The sequence below is a fragment of the Lacerta agilis genome, chromosome 5 (genome assembly GCF_009819535.1).
Source record: "Lacerta agilis isolate rLacAgi1 chromosome 5, rLacAgi1.pri, whole genome shotgun sequence".
Lineage (NCBI taxonomy): Eukaryota > Metazoa > Chordata > Lepidosauria > Squamata > Lacertidae > Lacerta > Lacerta agilis.
In genome coordinates this window covers 63,380,929-63,405,550 of record NC_046316.1, presented here as the reverse complement: position 1 = coordinate 63,405,550, position 24,622 = coordinate 63,380,929, and the positions used below count along the sequence as shown (strand labels likewise).

Sequence of the window (24,622 nt, the reverse complement as noted above, 5' to 3'; positions counted from 1 at the left end):
CCCCACCCCAGTTCTACCCCATTTTTATTCCCAGGTTCTATTATGAATTAAATTTAATTACAGTTATAAGTTGCTAAAAAAAAGGGGTGAGACTACATTACTGACTGAGTCAAGTAGTCATGTTGAAAATCGGTACAGAGTGCCAGGAAAAGAAACCATTATTAAGATCAACTTTACAATGGAGCATGTGAGTTTTTTGAGGTAATGTGAGTTCTGCATGTTTGGGATAAGCATTGTGAACACTGATTCATTGACAACTTGACCCTCTGAACTGCAGTTGACCTATACAGATGCATGCTGTTCCAAAAGGCTTTACAGCATCTCTTTCTATTATATTAGAGCAAATGAGAAGCACTACGAATTACTGAGCATGCCATGCATACTCTTAACAGAATAATTAGGAAGCAAACTAAAGAGTACTTTAAAAGGGATGTGCAGAACAAAGGCAGGGGCTTCCGCTCAATGTTAAGCCATTTTGTTTTTAATTATTTATACCCTCCTTCAGAGAAACAGTGTATAGCTCTTCCACTGTGAAACTCATAATGCCTTCCGGTAAACACAGTGCATTGATGAGCCATGTTGGAGTAAAAGCCTCTTACAGGCCTGATCACTTGGGGAAGGCCCATAGCTCAATTGGAGAGCATGTGCATTGCATACAGAAGGTCATAGAGTCAATATATGGAATCTCCCGTTAGGGCTGGTAGAGACTCCTGCCTGAAATCCTAGAGAGCAATAAACAGTACTGAGCTAGATGTCCCAATGGCTTGGCATAATAAGTCTGCTTCCTATACCTAACTAGGAACTTCTGTTGAACTGGATGGGACTTAATACCCCAGGAGCTAGGCCATCAGGGCCGTCTCGTAATAGGGGCTGGGTGGCGCGGTGCACCAGGGCGCCAGGCCCCCCAGGGGCGCCCCCGCAAGCCCGCCGGCATACCAGGCGCCCCCTCCCCAATCCGCGCCCGCCAGCAGGCTAGCTGGAAGCCGGCTGCCCTCCGGAGCCCCAGCTGAAGCACTGGGAAGGGCGCGCAAAGCCCTGCGCCGCTCCAGCGCCACGCCCCTCATCCCCCGCTCGCCCACCTCCCTCCCGTGCTGGCCACACCTCGGGGGATGAGGGGATGTGGCGCTGGAGCGTCATGGGGCTTTGCGCGCCATTCCCAGCGCTCCAGCTGGGGCTCCGGAGGGCGGGCGGCTTGCAGTGCCACGCCCCTCATCTCCCGCTCGCCAACCCCCCTCCCGAGGGGCGGCCAGCGCGGGAGGGAGGTGGGCGGAGAGGCGGCCCACCGGGGGCGCCGAGGGATCGTCGCGCCAGGGCGGCTGATCCCTTTAAGACGGCCCTGTAGGCCATAGTACATATTACACAGTTCTGTGCATGTTTATTCAGAAGAAAGTCCCACTGTGTTCAGTGGGGCTTACTTCAAGGTGAGCGTACGTGGGATTGTGGCCTTGTGACCTAAGCCTTAGACCTGGCAGGGGCCAAAGATTATTCAAGTCACTATCTGTTTTAAAATGGCATTATGTTAAATGATATTTAGTATATGCCATCTTTTACCTAAGTTAACCATAAACACTGGTGGTGTGCACTAGCCACAGGATTCACGTTGTATCTGTAGTGTTACAAAACAACTTGAACTGTGTTGAATCTGTCTTTCTGATTTGGCTTGTTATTCAATTATGCATCATATCTATTAAATCCAAAAGCCTGTTTCTCCCCTCCTATTGACTAAAACAGGTAATCTGAAAACAGAAATGGATGGAACCTGAAGGCAACAGAGCTCTTCCTGAACCAGCCAAACAGCAGGGGGGTTTTGTGTGTGTGTGTGTGTGTGTGTGCAGGGAACCTTGACATATTTTTCTAACCCTTAATCTTTTTTCACAGAATTGCAGGCAATTTGTTGGCCCCTCTGAAGGGATAAAGAGTTGTATCCAATGCAGGACTTTTGTTTCCTCTTATGCCCCTGCTCTCCCCAGCCCTCCAGTGCTGATTTTGAGGGGACTGGAGGGGACAGGTGGGGAAATTATGTTGTATGCAAAGAGCTGAAGCATTGACTACATCCCAAAGTCTGCCACTTTCAGTAGAATAGGTGTAGTGGTTTTCCTGCAAGGGCAGACTTTATCTTGTGGTGGTGGGTTAAATAGAAATCAGTCTGGAAAATGGTGGCAACAAGGTGGTGCCCCTGGATAATTGGGTAGTGATGGGTTGGCATTGAGCAGCACAGCTGGGATTGTACTTCAGGGACAAGCTGCCATAGCTGAGTATGTCTCTGTGTATGTGAAGATAATAGACCTAGAAAAGGGGGGAGAAAACTTTAATAGAAATTAATAATACTCACCAGGAAGGACTCAATGTAATGGAATCACAGGCATCCTAAAACTGGAGGCAGGAGAATGAAGCCTTGAACTAGCAAACTAAAACTGGGAGAAATAAGATTTTAAATGAATAAAAAGCAAAACACACACACACACACAGCAGTTTGTGTGGGATGGGGATTGCGTGGCTATATGCCACCCTCCCCATGGGAAATAAATGACGCGTGACACAATATATAAGGTTAATGGGCAGAAAAGGCCACAACTTTATTGGTTACAGATGTTGAGCAGTATTGGCTTAGGCATTGGACCCTTACCGACTATATCCAACCCCAACCCATGTGTTGGGAGTCCGGGAAGGATTAACCACCAGCCAAGGAGCCCTGTGATGCGTATCAACTAGGAACTCCCCCTGGGGTCACCGATAGGGGCATGCCTTAAGCCCTAACCTCGCTAGGCTTCGGACTGGGCAATGCCCCGGAAACTTTTAACGGAATACCCTTCAAATTGTGGGGCAGGTGATGGCGCAACCCCCCCCCTCACTTCTACAGAAATATTCCACTGCCTAACCGCCACTTGAGCCTAAAGGGCTCGTCGCCAGTACCCTCACACTTGCAACCAATACCTAATACCTTTGATTATATCAGCCAACCAGATATTGTTTCCTGTATCTGAAAGATGCACGCCATCATCACGGTAAAGGGATGCCTTGCTGAATTTTATGGCAGGGTGCTGGATAACCTGACCATTCAGCCTTATCACCCTGCATGCCACAGAAAAGTCCAATAGCATTCTTGCTTTCTTAATGGCGATAGGGCAGCGCGCATCTCGCCAAACACGCCTTTCGAGTAGCGATGACCATAAAAGAGTCAGGTTAGGGAAAGCTGCAAGCAGTTCATCAAAGTCCTTGAAAATCTTCCACTTCAAGACAACGCCTTTCCGATAGGCCAAGTCGTTTTTGCCAAGCTGGACAATCAAAATGTCAGGGGGACCTTGCGAGGTGGCCCTGGCTTTCACAGCTGGCAGGAGTTCGTCCCAACGCATTCCCCTTCTAGCAATCCAGGACACTCTAACATTCTGGGGCAGGCCAAGACTGTATCTGAGACCACAATCGAAAGCGCGCGCACGGGCCCAGTAGACTATGCTGTGGCCACATATCCAAACGTGCACCAACTGGTTGTCTGAAAGTAAGGGAATGACAACACAAGGTCAGGGTCGCAGGTTGTTTACCGGGGGTCCCGAACATACCCCTTGTAGGCGTTAGACTTCCACCGCCCTAGGTCCTTTATCCTTTCAGCTGACAACCCAAGATGAACAGCAGTAATGGCGGCTCCAATTCGGAAGGAGTGGGCGGCAAATTCAGCGGGGGGGGGGGGTCCACAGGCAGCAATGGCCCTGTGCATTATGCGCTTGAGCCGGGAACCGTCTTGGTGAATCAGCAATGGACCCAGACCAGCTGGCCTTAAATAAAGAAATTGCCTGGTGTCTTTTACCGGGCAAGGCTCCCTTCCCCTTTTGGTCAGTTTTTGAGTGGCAAATGCGAACAAGCAAGTCAGATCTGGTCAGAGTTAAGTCTTTCAGCAGAATACCTCAGGCGTCAGCGTCAAGTTGACCTTCGCATACCACCTCACCTACCCTGAGAGCACCAAAATAGGTAATGGAATAGGCAGCCGAAAAAGCCGGGTCTCAAATTTGGACCAACAGATATTCCTCAGCTGCCTATGAATCTGGCATAATATGTCGAATGTTATGGGCCTTCTACCGTCATTGCTGGGAGGCTGGAGCCTGAGCCAGCCCTTGAGTGCTCTTTGGACTAGGAAATCTGCACAAGGGTCAATTGAATAGGCAGCCTTGCAGAAGAAGGAGATTGCTGCAGACTAAATGTTGACGGTTTTTGCAGCGCGACCCAACTCTCTTAAATGCACCAAATATTGTAAGACTTCCTGCTTGGTGGGGGGGGGGCCTCTGGGCTAAACCCAGTGGATCTACTCCTGAATTCCGTAAAATCTGACCTAGCCATTTTATAGGAACTAAGTGTGGAGGAGGCCACCGACGCCAATACTCCCTTCAGCACTTCACGCTCCCAAGGCTCCAAAGGTGCTCCAGGAACGGCTCTGGTGATTGCAGTGCCTCTGGTGCTAATAAGCGGAAGCAGTCCATCTGAAAACGAGATAGAGCACCCGTGATATCATTATTAACCCCAGGTACAAATTTTGCTGAAAAATGAATGTTCAAGTCCAAGCACAACAGCACAAAGGAGCGGACCAGGGTAGACACCCTTGGAGAGCGCGATGATTGCCTGGAAGCAGACCTGGTGGTCCCTGAAGTCGGCAGCCCACAAGTGTACAGCAACTACTATTGGGAAAAATTCTAAGAAAGTTAGATCACACGTAATGGCTGTGTCCTGCCAGCTGGTAGGCCAGTGCTGGGCACACCATCTGCCGCTAAAATAAACACCGAAACCCAATGACCCCGCACCATCAGACTGGACCTGGAAATCTGCACGCAGCTTCAGGTTATCCTTCCATAAGGAAATGCCATTAAATTTGTCTAAAAACTTGAACCACACCTCGAGGTCGGCCTTGACCTCCCTATTCGCAGTCCCGCCAAGAGTCCAGCTAGCTGCAAGCAGAAGGGGCGGCCGGGGGACACCACCCAGCAAACAAAGTTAAGGTGTCCCAGGAGGGATTGGATCTGTTTCAGTGTGACCTTTTTTTGAGGGAGGAGTTGCACAATTAGCTCCCTAAGGGCGTCTAACTTCTCCTTTGGCAGGCAAGATGTTTGCGCAATCGTGTCCAATTCAATTCCCAAATAAGTCATGATTGCCACCGGCCCCTCCGTCTTGTTCGCTGCTAGGGGGACTCCAAGCTCCCCAACAAGGGAAAAAAAGCCCGCAACCCCACCTCCTCTTCAGGCGGAAGTGGCACTCTGATAAAAGTTTGCAGGAGCCTAAATAAGAAAATGAAAAATAATTTAAGTAGGTGGTATTTGTTTGAAAACAGAAAGGGATTGAAATAAAAGGGAACAAATAAATCATGTGAAAATGGAAATGGAACTGAAGGAACCTGGAATGATCCTATACTGAGCTCTCTTAAAGGTTTACAAACTAAGAATGAACACAAATTGATTGAAGTATTGATTTTTAAACTGTTATGAAAGAGACAGTGATTCAGAAGGGCACCAACACCCTTCCCTCAAATCACTGTGTTTGGAGTGAGCTGTGAAAATAATTGACTCTGGTTAAAACATAGACCTGTTCAACAAAATGAAAGATTCCACCCCACCCACCCTGGCCACACACACTCTCCCCTACTCAAGTTTAGGGTGTTTCTCTAGTCGGCTTGGTCACTTTAAATGGAAAAAGGCAGTGGTTTGGGGCCACCCGAGTTCACAGAACAACTTTAGCAAGTCCCTGATCCAAGCTTGAGATATATTCTTAATAATGCAGTCACTCCTATTTGCTTCGTAATTTGAACTGTACATGGAGGTGATAGGCACCCCTACCAAATACCGCAACTCACAAGCACAAATTATGTAGAAAATGTGATTATTATGTATTATGGTATCTTCAGAAAAAAGTAACACACATTTTTTAAAGAAATACACAGTTTAATAGGAACATTTGGCAGTTTTTCAATGCAGCGTCATGTAGAATACTTTATCTACTATATTAAAATGTGAGTTGAGTTTACATGATCAAGTGCAGCAGCTCTAGCAAAGTTAAAATAGAAAAGTTTCAAACGACTGTTTTATATATAAACTGTATACTATTTTGTATATAAATGCATAAACACGCAAGAAAATGTACTTTCAGAAACTACAAACATTAAAACAAACAGTGTGTATGAGTCACTGAACAAAAAGTGTGTTTCTACCAACACTTTTAAATTTACCTGTCACATTTACCTATCACATATGATATGACAGCCATCTTCAGATATCTCAAGGGCTGTCACGCGGAAGAGGGAACAAGCTTGTTTTCTCCTGCTCTGGAGGGTAGGACCCGATCCAGTGGCTTCAAGTTACAAGAAAGGAGATTCCGACTAAACATCAGGAAGAACTTTCTGACATTAAAAGCTGTTTGACAGTGAAATGGTCTCCCTCGGGAGGTTGTGGACTCTCCTTCCTTGGAGGTTTTTAAGCAGAGGTTGGATGGCCATCTGTCTTGGATGCTTTAGCTGAGATTCCTCCATTGCAGAGGGTTGGACTAGATGACCCCTGGGGTCCCTTCCAACTCTACAGTTCTACTCTACACATTTAAATAAACTCTACAGATTTCAACTTTCTTATTTAAAATATTTTTATACCCTCCTTCATCAAAATGATTTTGAAGTTGTATTGTTTGAAACAAACAATAGTTAAAGATAACAAAACAACAAGCTGCAGTTATTATTATTTTTTAATGGAAGCATAATGGAAGCAAAACCTGCCTATCTTCTTGCACTTGGTGGAGGAGGAGGAGGAGAGTGTGAGAGCCAAAGGCCCACTAACATTCATTCCCATCACAGTGAACTATGGTTCATCATGATGTCTGAACTGGCTCATTAGGTAGGTATAAATAGTTGGATATAAACTTTCCCCCCCTTTTGCTGGGGGCTGTTTAAAATTCCTCTCATGTAACTATTTGCCACAGATGGATCCTTGGCATTATTTCAACTGCTGGATGTGAGGGTGTTAGTCATTCACAGGCATCGCCTCGCATTATACAGTTTGGCCTGTGATTCATTCTCATAGCAGTCTCATGGCTGTGACAAGTGCCATTTTCTGTATAAATACTTTGCACTTCTCTGACCTTTATGTTGTCCGCAAGTGGCGCAAATTATAATGTCCACTGGATGTCATTTCTGAAAATAAGCTAATCTGTTTCATTGGTAAACAAAATGCTCACTCATTCCTTTCTACTGTGCAGTTGTTGTATTTGCATATTGAAAACACACACACACACCCCGAACGTTAGTTTGATTTCAGCACTTCTAAATTGATCTTCACCTGGGACACTTCCTCCCTCCTGGCAGCTTCCTATCGAATGCACAATTTAATAATAAACCAGAACTTTATAAAATGGTATCCGCACAAAACAGAGGAATATGTTTGGTTCAGGCTTTTGTTGCTCTTTAGGGACTTCTCCCTTCCCCAAGCCTGTGATTTTCAGCCAGTGTACTAATTTAGTGCCCCTGAAACAGTTCCCAAGTCCTAAAACTGCAGGCATCAAATGTCACATGGTGAGAGCAGGGTTGCTTATAGGATTACATCTAATTCACACACGACATTATGACATGATCACCACTTGAAAAAAGCCATTAAATGGAAGAGAGATTGTGTGGTATGTTGTTCATGGGATTCACTTCCCACAAGGCTTCAGTGATTTTCACCATGTCCATTGTGGCATCTTTGCAAGAATGAGGTGAAAACTCCTGGGATGAGGGTAAGCTTCTGACATGAATGGCTTACTGTGTAGGGAAATTTGGGCTTACACTCCCATGTCCTTTGCATCCACTGTGCTCCCACTGCTGTATTTTAAGTTGGTATTGTGTGCACAGCCTTACGCTCTGTGGCAGTTTGAAACCACTTCCATACCTCTTTATTACATGTGTGAACTTAGCCCTGTACACATTGCTAAACTGTTAATTGATTTGTTCCTGTTGAAACCTCTTTGCTCTCATGCTTCTGCAAGTATCTCTAGAACACCCAATTGCTGCTGTGCTTTTCCGACTCCTATATAAAAATAGCAGGATTTTAGGTATTTGAAAGCTACTATGGCATTCTCCCTTTTCATACATGCTGGAAGGAATCCAATGGACCATGTAAATATGTGTCCAAGAGGGCTTTGTACTTGAGCTTTGTAAATGCAAATTCCCAACTCAGGCTAGAATATGAATTATAAGATGTGTTTTGTGCACCCAGACATTGCAAAATGGGAGTTGGGGTTGGGGGTTGGGCTGTCTTTAAAGTATTGATTCAATGGCAGAAAAAATCGACTTTCTGGGATTATTATTTACTAGTTGCACATCTCATAATCACACTTTTGCGCTTGTTTTTTTCCCCAATGTCTGAGCAAAATATTCTAACTTAAAATTTGTATTTTCTTCTAATTTCACAGTTGGACAGTCTCTCCATTACAAAGATTTCTAATCCCAGCTCAGAACTAGCATAGCAATCCATTGTGTGTGTTGTTTTTTGCCTTCTAGAACGCCTCGTTTCCAAATGCCTACTAGACAAGTTTTTTTAAATGCAAAAAATACCCTTCAGAATATTGCAGTTCTTTATTCCTCCCTTACCCTACATTAGACAAACTTAAGTGAAGCTCTGACCAGAAGTCATGCCTAAAAAGGCAGCGTCTTCTCATAAACTTTGTCTATGTGAGTGTTGGTGCCACTGTTTGGTACACTTTGATGTTTGTGTAGTATTTGATTCTGATTTAAAAGCAGTCCCATGGAAATAAACATAGTAAATTATTCTAATTTATTTTTTTCTTCTAGGACCACATGGTTATGAGATTTAAAGTCCATTATGCCTCCTGCCATGGCAGATGCCCTAGACATCTGGGCAGTAGATTCACAGATAGCAGCTGATGGCTTAATATCTGTGGACTTCCTGCTTCCCACTGGAATTTACATCAGTCTAGATGTCCCACGTGATGCCACTATCGGTCTTATAAAACAGGTAATATAGAACAGGTAAAACTGGCTCGCTCTTAAAGTGTCTATTACCTACTACTTCTCATTGAAGTGCATTTTGTTTATCATATAATTTAAGAGTTTAGAATAATATTCCTGAGTATGTAACCTGATTTAAATTTTGTGAAACGTGACTTGGGGGTCTGGTTTGAAGGGCAGATCCCTATAAAACACGAGCTTCTGCATGAGCATCATCCCTTTGTTGTTTTCCTGCAAGTGTGCACATCACTTAGATTCTTGTAACTATGTTGGTTAGAAGTAGGCTGCATTTTATTCCATTTTTCCAGTGGTTCCTTACCTATTATCTCTGCATTTTTTCCTGTGATCTTTCACATGGATTAAGGGACATTTATGGAAATCTATGGGAATTTTAGGGTTCATTTCTGTGTTAATCACTTCCAGAGAAAATTCAGATGCAACCCTGTTTACCTGGAAAATCCTTTGGTGTAATCTCCCCGTGGTTTTCATGGGTCATGCCATGTGATGAAATTTGGGGCGGCATTGCAGCGTGCAATTCTTTCCCACAGTTTTCATGGGGGAATCATGGGGGAACAGAAACACACACACACAAATGATGGCACAATTCGATGTAACACCAAACCCACTCATGCAAATGAGATTTAGTGTGACATGGCAGTAGTATATCAATAAAAAAACAAAAAAAATACCACAGTTCACAACACAGCTAGTACAGTATTAATGTGTAAATGGAACTTTAGAAAGCAGGACAGAAGTGCTAGCATTATAACCAGGAAAGCTAATGCAATAATCTTCATGTCTAAATGCAGTTCTAGTCACCCCCATGGACCTAACAGGAAAGAATTCACAAGTACAGGAGGTGACCGTTTTGCGCCCATCCAATTGATGTGTGATTGCCAATGTTCGGGTCCTTTTGGACCCAGAAGAGGGCAGGACTGGAATGTAATACCACATAATGGGAGTGGGGCAGGCAGCAGCAGAGCAAGCTGATTGGGTGCCTGCGCTGTGCGTGTGCCCTGTGCCCAGGGGTGTGGCCAGCTGGGGCAGGACGCTCTATGGGGCCTCCGAGGAGTCTGCCTGCCTCCTCCCACTCAGCCACCCTACAGCTGGGGGGGAGGCAGTGGGCATACCATTTGGGGCAGCGCGGAGCCTGCGGGTACCCAAGCCACTGCATCACTCTCTGTAGGCCCCGCGATGAGTGTTGCCCGGCATTTTGTCACATACCCCCTCAGTAGTGACACCTGGGGTGGCCCGCCTCCACCGCACCCCACTTCCTCCACCCCTGGGGTCAGGGCATAATGGGGGTATAATGGGGAAGATCATGCTAATGCATGCTTCACCAACGCAGGGCAGGGGCAGGAACAGAACCCCATGGAAAACAGCTGCCAGCAGTAGTGTGTTATGGGGCCCTGGGAACCTTGGAATCTGCTTGCTACATATTCTCTTACTAGTAGACATAGAAGATGGCCAGGCAGATTCTTTTCTGCTGAGATGTCATCTGTTTAACTAGCTTACTGGCTGATAGATTCAGAAATCTTAGTCGCCCATAAGTTCTACAACTGGCCTGAAATTGATGTCCTTTTCAGACGCTTTTGTGGCCAAAGCTCCACAATAATCTTGCCAAACCAGCAGTCAAAAAAACAATGCAGAAGAACCGACTTGGGAAAGAAGTCCCACCCCAGCCTTTAGCACTTGTTTTCATTACTAGAACATGAATAAAGACAGTGACAAGTGTACCTTTTTACTCCTGACACTTTGTTCCAGGGCAGTCTTTACAGCAGAGAGAACCAGTTTTCTTTCAGGACCAGTGATTGTTAGTTTTAAAAAACAATGGCTGTATTAATTTAAAATAGATGAATGACCTACCACTATTCTCTGGAGGCTTGAGTCAGCTGTGTTTGATTGAAGGAAGTTTGTTTAAGCTGAAGTAAGGGCTTGCATGAGTGAGACAGAAACACCTACCTAATGCTGTGCGTACAGTTGACAGAGGTCTTACTTTCCAGTGAGTGGGTTTGGTGAACAAAGCATTCTACTGTTACAGTCTCTGTGCTTATTTGCAGCTATTATGGAAGGAAGCACAGAGTTACCCTCTGTTTCATCTTCTTATGGAGATCGACTCCTATATGTTCTCTTGTGTGAACCAAACAGCGGTACGTGAAGAACTGGAAGATGAGACACGCAGGCTCTGTGACGTTAGACCGTTCCTTCCTGTCCTTCAACTAATTACAAGAAGCTGCAACCCAGGGGAAAAATTGGACTCTAAAATAGGTGTCCTCATAGGAAAAGGTAAATATTGGTGTTCTTGGCTGTGGAGATGGAGATACAGCACCAAAAGAGCATTAAGGTGGATTGAAATTAGCCCGAAAGCATTAAAAGGACTGGGCTTAACTATGCTAAGATTAACCCCCCAAAAAAATTTAACATGAACATTTTCTGTCCTTGAATGTGTATCCCTCATTCTGATTAACTATGAGGAAAAACACCCAAATTTTAATAGTTTTACATAGCATCATAATTAGAGTAAATACCATATTGAAGAAGGCATTCAAAAATCAATTATATGTGTTTCTGTGTTAGGATGTTACAAATGTTGGATAGTGATAATGTTCTATTAATGATGTGCATACAAGGTATGATGGATGCACATTCATATGTACACTACCCAGTAATTGGACTGTAAAGAACGCCTATTAATTGGACATGCTTTCCTTAAAAACACACTTTAATGATTTTCACCATCAGGTATAATTGAACAGGCTTATCTTGACTTAAGATAGAAATGTATTAGACACCAAACTTCTATTTCTTCCAGTGGTCCACAGGCTTGGGGCAGTCTTTGTTGCCAAGACAAAATTTGTGGTTGCAAGGACCTCCAATGGTCTCTAATCTTGTGTTGCAGCTTCATGTAAGGTCAGCAACAATTCTCTGCTCTCTGCCACAGCTCAAGGTTGTTACTGAAAAGGATGGTGGGGACTGATCTATAGGGCTCTATGCTATTCATTCAGAGGACCTCAGCAATACAGCGGCCAAATAATACCTTGGAACTAAGAATAGCGTGGAAACCTCTGCACACACCTGCAGCTCCCAAAATTGACAGGAAAGCTGAGGTTTGCATACTTTTTAGTGATTGCAATGACACACCTGTCAGTGATCAGTGGAAACACAGTACAGAAATATCTGTTTTCATATGGTTTGCAAAAGTGAAAAGTAAGATTTATCGGTTTCATTGCTTTTCCCCCATGAGGTGTTGTACTTTTGTTTCTTTTGGAAATGATATCCTGCCCCTGGGTAGGTTTACAGCATAACATTAATACGCATGCACACAAGAAGTTTTTAAGCCTCCACATCTATGGCAATTGAATGCAGGGGTAGGCCCATGTTGTGTACTCAGTACTCCTAATTCCACACTGGTTTGTCTTGCCATCTATCTCAGACTCAGAGGCCTATAAGACCAGTTGCATGATGGAATTTAATTTATGGATACAATTCTCTACAGCAAGGGTACCCAGGCATGCATTGGGACCCTTGAGGTCTTCCACTGGTTCCCGTGAAGCCTCTGACATTCCCTTGCCTATTTCCTATTATTTGCTTTTCAAACCTCTGATTAATTCTACTGTATCTGACTTTTACCCAGGTCCCCTGGAAAGGCAATGTCTTTGGGCACACCCTCTCTCAGGGGAGTGGGGAGATAAATGACTGGGACTTGCATTTGCTCCAAAGTCCAAATGTGCCTATGGGCCAAAAAGGCTGGTGACCCAATGTTTGAGTTGGAGCTATTCCTTGTAACCAGGTGCTCCTCATTTTAGTGGTGGCAGTAACCAATTGCTGCGCAAAAACCTTTCAAAAGAGAAGGGCAAGAAGAGAAAATCTTCTATTTCTACCATCTGCAGCAGACTGCATAGGAGACAAACATCTTTGCAGCAGCATTAGCATAGGCCGTAATTGCGACTTTAGCATTTGAATAACCAATATGTTTTCTATGTGTGAATTTAAAATTCTTCTGGATGTTCTGATTCTACTGCCTTTAAGGCAGGGCTAGCGCGAGCCTCAGGTCCAGGGGTTGGATACAGCCTGCAAGACCTCTCTGTATGGGCCTTTTGACTCTCCCTTGCCACACACCCTTTTTCTGGCTATGTTTTGCACCCCAAGTATTGCTCCCCCATAGCTCTTAAACTTTGATAATGCTTCTTGTTTGCCTAGATGGAGGGTTGAGAGGGTCATGCAAATGTCTGTAGAAACTTACCTGTACAAAAGTAAGCTTTACATTATTTTCTCTGTTGGCTTTTGCCTCTGGGCCCACCCACCATTGGCATGCAAGTGGTTCTCTTGCCATATACAGCTAGAAATTTACTTATTGAGGGATTCAGAAACTACAAGTCATAAGAATGTAAGGTTACCCTGCCGGATCATGCCAGTGACCAATCTGGTCCAGCATCCTGTTCTCAAAGGACAACCAGATGGCTGTGGGAAGGCTGCAAGATGGACATAAGCACAACAGCACTCTGCCCACCTGCAATTCCCAGCAGCTGGTATTCAGAGGCATAATGCAGTCAGCTGCTGTTGAATTTTTAACATAATATTTTTTTTTTTCATGCTTGCAATTTGCAAAGGGAATGATGCATTTTATGTTGAAATTAAAAATACTGGTAATCAATAGGCAGGCCATGCTTCCCATCAGAAACAATGGGCTGTTGTTAATTCCTGGCACAATATCTACAAGTTCTGTTTAGCTTTCAACAGCAAACTGAACCCTAACTTGTCTGCGCTGACAATGGCATCTACTGACGCACAGATTTCTTTTTTAGATTTTTGTAACTGATTATTTCGAAAAAGAATGACTGGGCAATTTCCCTCATTTTAAACAAAGCATGTTCTCTGGTTCTTTGTACTTCTCAGGGTAGAATTAGTTATTCCTCTTCGAACCTGCTTGACCTGCGCTTTATGCCACGTGCTCCTCAGTGAAGGCTTATGTTTAAAATGCCTTAGACATTGGCAAATACAACTGAAGTTATTACTAAAGTATTAATGGAAAATGTAATGTTCCGCTTCCCATACCTCCAAGTACTGTAGTACTCTGCATATGTAAGGTGCAATTCATAACCTTTTGAATGAGCAGCCTATATCAATTTTGCTCTTTTTGTGTCTTTTTCCTATAAAAGTAGAAATACTTATTAAAGTACTCAGTCAAAATATGATTTCAGTGTTCCATGGAAGACAAGGTAAACCTATAGCTGTGATTTACAATAAAAAATAAATAAATAAATCTCAGACTTTCTCAGCAGAATATTCTCCATGGAAAGTTCAAAATGACAGCTGTGATAGTATCTATCATATATATATAGTTAGGGTTTTTAATGGAAAATGTGGCATTGAATTGGTTCGTGTAATAACACTAAAAGAAGAAACAACTTTTTGGGCTAAGTTTTGGGCTAACTTAGCTAAGTTCAGCTAAATTTTACTCAGAGTAGCCCCATTGAAATTAGTGTCTATAACGGAATTAGGCCCATTAATTTCAGTGGGTCTACTCAGAGTAAACCTTAGTTGGCCGTGTGGTGCAATGTGATTCTTTCTCTCTGACACTTTTAAAAATATGTATTGTTTAATTAAATCATTTCAGGCCTCCATGAGTTTGATGCCCTACAAGACCCAGAAGTCAAAGAATTCCGGATTAAAATGCGGCGAATCAGTGAAGAGAAGATGCAGTCACTTGTGGGGCTGTCTTGGATGGACTGGTTGAAGTACACTTACCCACCGCACCTAGAGCCAGCAACACAGGAAAACCTCCAAGATAAACTTTATGGCGGCAATCTAGTTGTGGCTGTTCATTTTGACAACTGCCGGGTAGGATTATTGGCCATAGTTAGATAACACTTCCACAGCTACCTCAAGTAATTCCCACTTCCAAGTTGCAAAATGTACATTATATATTGTCTGCCGTGCAATCATTTCAGTGCAAATATACAAATACAATAAATATTCAGTACAGATATACAAATAAACAGTATATAAACATATATACACTGTTAAAATCAAGTCTAATTAAGCAGTCAATAAAAAATAAACTTAACTTTATACAGAGGCAACATGTATTTGTAACACTTAGTTGACCATGTGGTGCAATGGCAACAATTCTTTCGTTGGGTCTAAAACAGAGTCCAAACAGAGATAATAGACATCTTGCATAGGTTTTGATGGCTGTATTTGAGGCCTGAGTTGTTACGGGCTTTAAACACTACATTGAGTACCTTGAATGGACCCAGAAATGAGCTGTCAACCAGTGCAGCAGTTTTAAAGTGGGTTATATGAGATCTAAATTGAACCTCAGTCAGTAATCTGACTGTTGCATTTTTGACCAGTTGAAGTTTCTGAGTCATCTTCATGAAGGGTTCCAAAGCATGAGATTCAAGTTCTGTATGCCATTAATCTAAAGTCCATTTTGACCTTCATACATTAGTGTTTAGAACATTTTATAAATGTTTTTTCTATAGAAACACTGTGTTTAAGAAGGTCTCCTTTTAAAAAATATTGAATTGCGAGGGCCTCTGTATCTGGCGGTTAACTTCAGGGAAAGTAGCTGTTTTGAGGCGGACAACTTTTGAAACTGAGAAAATATTGAATTGATTTTGACAGACTTCTTCATTATGGTTATGATTTTCCATTACAAGGTTTGGCTTGCTACCAGAAGGCTGCTTTATAAATACGCCTGTAGACAAAAAAATAATATTCATCATAAAATGTAAAATGAAAGCAGGCATTTGTAAATAATTGCTTTTGAATTCCTGCATCTTCTTAGTGTGTTCAAAAAAAAGAGAGCTCTGTATGTACCCTTATAAAAGCATTTGTGCACAACATATGTGATGAGGATTCAATAGAAACGTATTTTATCTTGCACAATTGCGTATTAAATAGTAAAATGATTAGCTACACCTACCAGGTTTCTTTTTTATATAAACCAGGAAATATCCTTATTAAGAGTTATATGGCCCATAGACTGGGGTTTTTATTCTCTAAAGTAAAATGAATTACTTATTTTCATTCATACTTGAAAGTAATAGCTATTCTTCTTTTTAATAGGACGTATTTAGTTTTCAGGTGTCTCCTAATATAAACCCTATCAAGCTGAATGAACTAGCAATTCGTAAACGTTTAACTATCCATGGAAGAGAAGACGAAGAAGTTGATCCTTCTGACTATGTTCTGCAAGTTAGTGGAAGACTGGAATATGTTTTTGGGGACCATCCATTAATTCAGTTCCAGGTATTCTTTTCTTTTCTTTTTTAAAAAAAACCAATATGATTGCTTAGCAGGTGTGGCTTAAAAAAATAATCAGATATTGAGTGGGTGGAAGTTGGTGTTTTCTCCCAAGATGTCTGTTTCTTTACTTCTTTGGTAATGTCATACATGAAGAAATACCGTATATACCCGAGTATAAGCCGACCCGAATATAAACCGAGGCACCTAATTTTCCTACAAAAACCTGGGAAAGCTTATTGACTCAAGTATAAGCCGATTCACCTTTGCCGCTGTGGAGGAGGAGGAGGAACGAGCAGCCCGAAAGCAGCCCTTTGGGCTGCTCCTTCCTCTTCCTCCTTCGCCAAGTTTGCATTTATGCGAGCAGTTCAGGAACGGAACAAGCTGCCTGGGGAGAGTAAAGAACCGCTGTTCTTGTACACTTCTTAAGGAATGGTTGACTGGGGTGAGCGGGCAGCGGCGGCACGAGTGGAGAGAAAGGGCTTCTTTCTCGCCGCCCCCACCGCCCGCCTCACTCGAGTATAAGCCGAGGGCAGCTTTTTCAGCACAAAAAATGTGCTGAAAAACAAGGCTTATACTCAAGTATATACAGTATATAATTGGACAATGCAGATGTGAACTCTGTGTTTTGCTCTACAATACCTATTCTAGGTGCTTTGTTACCTCAAAATACGAAACATTTTGAAAACGAATCAAGAGTTGCAGCAAATCTTTTAAGTGTGGATGTGCTTGACGGGTTAATTGCTTTTTTTGAAAGCTTAAATGACCCCAAATGATTTCCCTCCCTTCTTTTTTGAAGTATATATATATATATGGACCTAAATACAACATGCTTTAAGGACTTCATGTTTAATTTTCTGCCTGCAAATAACAGATTCATTGCCTCTCTTCCTTTCTCAGTATATCCATCGTTGTGTGATGAGCAGAGCCCTTCCTCAGCTCACTCTTATTGAATGCAGCACCATAAAAAAAATGTGTGATCAGGAAATGGTGGCTATAGAAGCTGCCATAAACCGAAAACCAGGCAACCCTCCTGTTCCTCTACCACCCAAAAAAACACGTGTGAGTTTTCTCATTCGTTTTAAGAATTGTTGCATTCATGTCTAGAAGGTACAAGCAAATCATTTAAAAATGCAGCTTAAAGTTGGCTGTTAGTTAATGTTTGTATTGTTACCTCCAAAAGCCATTCTTGGCAAAAGAGAAACATTCTTTGCAGAAGAGAGACATTAGTTATTGATTTAGTGCACGGCTTTTTTAAAAGCAGCATGATCTTGAAATGTACGCGTTTCTCAAAAAGCCCGGAAATCTCTCATCGCTGTTTCCTTTCTACAACAGTTGACTCAAAGTGTATGGGATATTAACAATCCTTTCAAGGTAGTCCTAGTGAATGGCAACAAGTTGAACACAGAAGAGACAGCTAAGGTAACTAAATTCCTTCCCAACGCAAGTGATGTTTCTGCTGATCGTCTTAACAAATTTCCTTTGTTTGTCAAGGCTGCATTTAATTATTTAATAAACAAGTGTCTAATTTATGACTACATGATTACAATTGGGAATTGGCTTGAATCTCTGGCTGAGCTGTAAATCAAAAGCTACAGAGTGATGCTAAATGATACTTGTCTTGAAAAATATTTATGTAGACAGAAATATCGTGACGTAAGGTGATATGTGAACTCTTAATCAATCTGCAAATTTAACTGAAACTGAATGATATTCCTACTTTTATGGCATTAATATGTAAATGTTTTTGTAAATGTTCAGATGAATTTCCAGATTTTAAAAGATTTGCAAGTATAATCTGGTTCCACTAAGTGTTTTGCTCTGTACTTAGTTCACTGAAGATGCTGAACGTAGAAACAAATGAAATGGTATTTCCTGTAAAAATAATGCATTTTAAACCAAGGTTGTAACACAGGCATCCCCAAACTCGTCCCTCCAGATGTTTGGGGACTACAACTCCCATCATCCCTAGCTAACAGGACCAATGGTCAGGGATGGTGGGAGTTGTAGTCCTAAAACATCTGGAGGGACGAGGTTGGGGGTGCCTGTTGTAATATGTAAGAGCTTACTGCATAAACCCCTTCCTATGCATTTTGCCTGTGAAATAGAATGGCACGCATTTTCCCTTGTTTGTTTGGCATACAGTTAAGAGAATGAATGAATTTTCAGCTGGAGAAGACCAAAAAAAAAATATGAATGGGCTCATAGTGTGGCATGACTGGCATGATGTTTAAAACAATTCACTGACCTTTCAGGACAAATTGTTTTGAACAAAAATCAGTTCAAGTTTTTATATACTGAAAGGGAGATAAATGTAGTAATTGCTAAGGAGGAGCAGAATGCCACAAAGCTATTTTTAACAAACATGTTTTACCATTTTGCGTTCTATGTAATCTGTGTTTTTATATTGCATTTTTATGTTGTGAACCGCCCTGAGATCTACAGATGAAGGGTGGTATACAAAGTTTATTAATTAATTCATATATAATATTATTTCCCTGTTTGTTATTTTGGATGAATATTGCATATCTATAAACCTAGCAATCTTTCCCCCCCTGAAAACAGAAGAGAGAGTGGGGAGGGGAAGAGATTGTGTAATGATCTGTTTGAAAATGGGACAATAATGTGTGCAGCAAGTTTTTGTCTACATTTTCAAAAAAAAGTGCTCAATGCTTCATTTAAGCTGCTATTTAAGATTTTGCCACAAAGATTTGTCAGAAATAAACCACATTTAAAATCAGGGAGATTTAGCATTAGTTCTGGCTAAAACCCATTCCATAAGGTCTGAAGGAAATCTGACTGTGAGTGACTGACTTTTTTGCTTGTATTACTATTTTGTAAAGTGCTTTTCAGCAAAGGTACCTTAGACAGCCCCCAAAAGTTTGCTAATTATATTATATTAAAGAGAAAGGACTACAGCTTTAGAAATATGTTGGGGGGGGGGTTTCTTAGTTATGTCTACATAGGAATATCACTCAATTAGGACACAGTATAGAATATTAAGGCATGTGCCAAATATATGCACTTGAAAATAATCACATATGTGCATACTAATTTGCAATTCAAAAACAAATCTGAACCATTTCCCAGTTGTAACAATTGCCTCCAAAGATGCAAAGACACCCTGGATCGTCATTATCATTCATGTTCTAGAAATATAAGCAAAAATATGTATGTGAGGTTAGTTATGCTTCTTGTTACCATCCACTCTCCTAATTGGTAAACTTTGTGCCCAGGCATGAGAAGCCAAATATTTACCATCAGTTTACCTTTGCACTACCCACAGATTGCTTAGATCTTCAGTGTAGCTAATTTTCTAGCATGTAGCATAAGAACACTAATTAGGGCAAATATTCCAGAGCTGCCTTGCCTTCTTTCTAAGCAGGAAATACTTCTAGGTTAATAATCCTTACTCTCTGGAATGTGTTTGGATACTTCCCTGTCATTTATCTCTTGCAGGTTCATGTCAGGGCTGGTCTCTTCCATGGAACTGAGCTCCTTTGCAAGCCTATCGTAAGCTCAGAAATATCTGGGAGAAATGACCATGTTTGGAACGAACCCTTGGAATTTGATATCAACGTCTGTGATTTGCCAAGAATGGCTAGGCTGTGCTTTGTGGTCTATGCTGTGATGGATAAAAAGAAAAAAAATAATCCAAGCAAGACACTTAATCCGTCCAAATACCAGACCATTAGGAAAGCTGGCAAAGTGGTAATGGATTCGTTTCTTTACATTCCTGTTCGTTGTACTGGGAAGTCTCTGCATGTGTTTTGCATACTTTTCATTTCCATGGCTTTTTAAAATTCTAAACTTCAGACTGAAAGTTAGGATATATGCTGATATACATGCACACACACACACACACACACACACACACACACACACACGAGAGTATATGTTATTCATTTTTAAACAGGGGGATAGGACCAAATAATAATAATCTTGCCTCACTGTTTTTTCTACTTCATTCTCATTTCTACCATTTGTGAATTTCACATACCATTCTACATTTGAATATAAGAAAAGGAATAAAGGTGAACGCTACACACACACACACACACACACACACACATTTTCACATATTGCTTTCTGCCAGAGGATAATAAATGCCATGTTGGGAAAACATTAAAAAGCATACATTCAATTTGCTGTAGTCCTGCTAGCATTCTAAATTGCACAAATCGTGTTCAGCCTAGTTTTCAAGAGTTTTTCCACACTGTGCATAAAAGTCAGGTTTGCTAAATTGTAGTCCAAAATTAGCTGGAGGGACCCCCGTCCCTGTTTGCGAAACCCTGCTCCAGAGGAAAGAATTCTCCTAATATGATGCAGCTCATCCGTCATGTAGTTCCAGCATCTTATACTATATACAGTACAGCAATTAGCTTGAAATGTATATATTAATTTACACTTGTGGACATTCAGTTTCAAGAATAGTTCAGACTAGTGGTTTCTTATTATAGAAAACTCTTTGCACATTGCATTTAGGATTTTTCCAAATCCACATCACAACTTCTTTTTCTGTGTGTATGTTATGTGTGTGTGTGTGTGTGTGTTGTTCTGTTGTCTTAAGGTTTTGAATCCACTGTGGCCTTATCTTCAAACAGTATGATTTTTCATTGCAGCACTACCCTGTCGCCTGGGTCAATACTATGGTGTTTGATTTTAAAGGACAATTGAAAACTGGAGACCTCGTACTGTACAGCTGGTCGTCATTTCCTGGTAAGGCTTAATTTGTGATAAGAAGCTGCTTGTGCCATCGGCTATGCAGTGCTACTGCACAGCCTCTGTCCATTTCAGAGGGGCTGCCTTGCTTAGGCTTCCACAAAAGCCCCTCTGAAGTTGAATGAACTTTGTAACATCAGATCACAATCCATTCAGTACTTCTTGTAATACAGAATTCAGTGTCTCCTGAGCACATGAAGATAATGATTATGATTACAAAATGCAGATAGAATATGGATAATAAAATATTTATATTCATAATATAAAAAAATGTAAATGTTACCTTGAGGTAAAATAAACAAATTTCTTAGTGCTGGAAAAGCACTGTTTTGGCAAATTTTGACTGCAATGTTTTTCACTTACGGTAACTCATCTGACATGGGCTTGGAGCAACTGTTCAGCTAAGGTGCAGCTTTGGCTGAATGCATGAAATAACTTGGTCTGGAATAGTAGCCATTCTATAGGATAATCGTTGCATGACTACAGACTGAATTGGCATTATTAATTCAATGGATCCTTACCAGTTCCTGCTGACTAAACATTTTGCCTTTTTTTTTTTGCAATTTGAGGTTCTTTTAAACTGCAGAACATAGCAAAAAGTGAATGTCGGTATTTTTATAACAGATATCGTATCTCTGGAATGGAATTGCTAGCTTTCTCTCTCTTTAGAAAAAGAAACAAATCCAGCCCCAAAAGTAATCCCCACCCTCACATCAAAGTTTTAGCAGAAATTTCTGATAAAATAGTGCCAAACCACTTCATTGACTTGTGTGTGCTCCTTGGTTTAAAGGAAAGAGTTATCTGTGTGCTTCCAGTACATTATTCCAAACCTTAACTGGTCCTCAAGTCCATGAAGGCTGCAGTCTTCTGCACAGAAAGGGTAGCCAGAGCTGTGCCCTTCAGATGTTGTTGGACCGCATCCCTAACCACATCTAGCAACATCTGGAGGGCCCCATTGGCTACACTTGCCATGTACACTTAATTGGGAGCAAGGCCTGTTGTACCATACATTTGGCAATAGCTTTATAACTACACCAGTCACCATGTTCGATATGAAGCTAATGACATGTCCAGCATCTACCACTGAGACAGGATATCAGAACTTGAAATCCAACACAGTAAGGATAATCCTGAAAGGAGCCTAATTCATGTCCTCGTCACTTCTGTTATAGCAAGTCTGCTACATTTTTATTATGGATTTAAAATAGAAATAGACCGCTGTAAACTTTTCCAACCTCTGGGATTTGTAAACTTGTTTCTACATTGAATTGGAAGGTATCTCTTACTCCCAGATAGGAATGGTCCAGGAGTAGAAGAACTTCTCTGTGCATCACAGTGTGATAAAATTATTGCACTTCATTTCAGGGTGGGGGCCATGGATGGGTAGAGTGTGTGTTGGATTTCTATGAAAGTCATCAGTGGAAGTTGACCACCTCTCTCAGCTTGCCTTGTTTGCCTTGTGACTTTTAAAACCCAACCTGTAAAGTTAAAATTATATAGGAAATAAAAGTGGGCTCTGCTTACTTGAGACTGATGGTTTTATTTGTCTATATTACTGTGGCTTTTCTGCTAATGTGGCCTGCCTGCCTTGTTAGTATACATTTAACACAGACTTGAATTTTGTTTAGATATGCTACAGATTGAATGCTTTTAAATATAAACACAAAATGTATATTCTGGTTACCTAGATGAACTTGAAGAAATGTTGAATCCAATGGGAACTGTGCAGACAAATCCATACACTGAAAATGCAACAGCTTTGCAGATCAAATTTCCAGAGTATTCCAAATTTCCTATTTATTACCCTCCCTTTGATAAGGTAAGATTGTTATGGGTTCTTGTATTTTCTTTTCCTCCGTGCATGATCCTGAATCCATTCTCTCTAACTTTACAGAGTTGCTCCTCAGTTGTTGCTGTTGTAACGACACTCAAGTATATGAATATGTGTCTACAAAAAGTTGACTAAACTTGGAAAACATTTTGGCTAACTGCATGTACGCACATGCACATGTGCACACACTGCTCACAAAGGATTCAATTCTATACACATTGGGGCTTCTGAGCAGAAATATATATGATTACCCTGGAAGTTAGTCACAAAAACATCAGTGGGAATGAAGTTAGTCATGACTAACATTTCCCTTGGTTATGACTAAGTATAATTCACTAGCAGAACAATCCTGTTCCCTGCTGCTGCCACCAAGGCTCTGCAGAGCAGCAGAGCCACATCCTGGCCACTCATGGTGGCAGGGTGGGGGACAGGCAGATCAACCCTGATCCCTGTACCAGCTCCAAGCTGATGCAGTGATCAAGCTTGGTGCCAGCCAGTACCAGCTATAAGAGCATCTCAGGATGCAGCAAATCTTGGGCTGGCTTAGCTCCCTCCTCAGAGTACCCCATTTGGGGGCTTTCCACTGTTTCAGCATAACTGCCCTTCTCCTATTAGTGCTAATTTTAAACCAACGGTGATATATAACTCCATATTAAGAAATAGTCAACAAACCTATCCATCTTGGAGACCAGAGTATAATCTGAGCCAAGCTGATGACCCATGTCCATTTTCCTACTTCTACTGCAAATGTATCAAGGCTGTTGAACCCAAGGATTTTTGATTACAGTTCTGCCAAATTTAACAGTGTAAGAGAAATGTTTTAAACTTGGGGGATCACAGAGTGCACAACTCTAGCCAAAATAAATCTGACCTTTTGGGGACCATAGTGTTTCAGAGTCTACGTGCTCCTGAGCTAATTCTTTCCGTACATGAGGCTGTTTTCAGTTCTGTTGTTGTGCGTTAGAAGATGCAGTGCAAAAATCCAGTCCCTGCTGAATTATGCACTTTGTTTATGTAGGAATATTGTGGTATAATGTACATGCATTTATATACTGCACTTAGCAAAAGTGGTTGGGAAAGAAGAGCATAAATATTTTTTTTACTTACATGACTTTTCAAATAATAGAGATCATGCCGTTTGATCATATTTAATTTCATTGTTCTCCAACATTGTCATTTAATTCCTGTCTGGTGTTTGTTGTTGCAGATACTTGAAAAGGCAGCTGAAATTGCAAGAAATAATGATAGCTCTGGTATGGCAGTAAGTATCAAAGGTGAAACAATTATCCTTCCCCCATTTAAGACTTAGAACAAGATGTATTTTTATTACCCTCCTGTTGCTTGTCCAGAAAGCATCTCTTCAGGGTGTAGTGAAGTTGTTCTGCTCTTTCAAAATTATATTTTTAAAGGTCAGGGTAAACATACAAAACCTGTTCATTTCCCTACAAACCACTGAAGGCCAAGCCCACACTATGGTCATATTTTTAAAATGATTGCAAATTTGGAATCCTAAAAAATATGAACAGCTTGGTTGTCATGTCATAGCCCATAATTTTAATGTTGTGAAATTAAAGCTTAAATAATATGCCATTCAGCATAGTGCACAAATTCCTTACAAATGTGCAAAATAGTAAGAATTAATTATATCAACAAAATATTTCATCTGAATAACTGATCTAAGAATACTGTACCAAGTTCTATTATACACAACTTGAGTGTAGATAATAAATCCACGTGCTAATAGCCTCTTGAATGTAGAGACTTTATCAACAATTTTTGCCACTCATGATATATATAGCTCCATTTGAAACTCACTGAAACATCTTCTGTACGCATGTTTAATTAATGTGGAA

General features: G+C 41.4%; 1 protein-coding gene across 3 annotated transcripts in view; it reads left to right on the top strand.

Moving 5' to 3' along the window:
• Positions 1 to 24,622, top strand: part of PIK3CB (phosphatidylinositol-4,5-bisphosphate 3-kinase catalytic subunit beta) — a 74,981-nt gene that overhangs the window by 27,339 nt on the left and 23,020 nt on the right. For all 3 annotated transcript variants that reach the window (XM_033150231.1, XM_033150229.1, XM_033150230.1), the window contains exons 3-12: positions 8,789 to 8,972; positions 11,026 to 11,251; positions 14,583 to 14,806; positions 16,040 to 16,222; positions 17,117 to 17,278; positions 17,552 to 17,638; positions 19,676 to 19,927; positions 20,839 to 20,935; positions 22,627 to 22,757; positions 23,977 to 24,030. In XM_033150231.1, coding sequence (XP_033006122.1) covers positions 8,820 to 8,972; positions 11,026 to 11,251; positions 14,583 to 14,806; positions 16,040 to 16,222; positions 17,117 to 17,278; positions 17,552 to 17,638; positions 19,676 to 19,927; positions 20,839 to 20,935; positions 22,627 to 22,757; positions 23,977 to 24,030 — 1,569 coding nt within the window. In that variant the 5' untranslated portion in view covers positions 8,789 to 8,819. The remainder of the gene's footprint in view (positions 1 to 8,788; positions 8,973 to 11,025; positions 11,252 to 14,582; positions 14,807 to 16,039; positions 16,223 to 17,116; positions 17,279 to 17,551; positions 17,639 to 19,675; positions 19,928 to 20,838; positions 20,936 to 22,626; positions 22,758 to 23,976; positions 24,031 to 24,622) is intronic.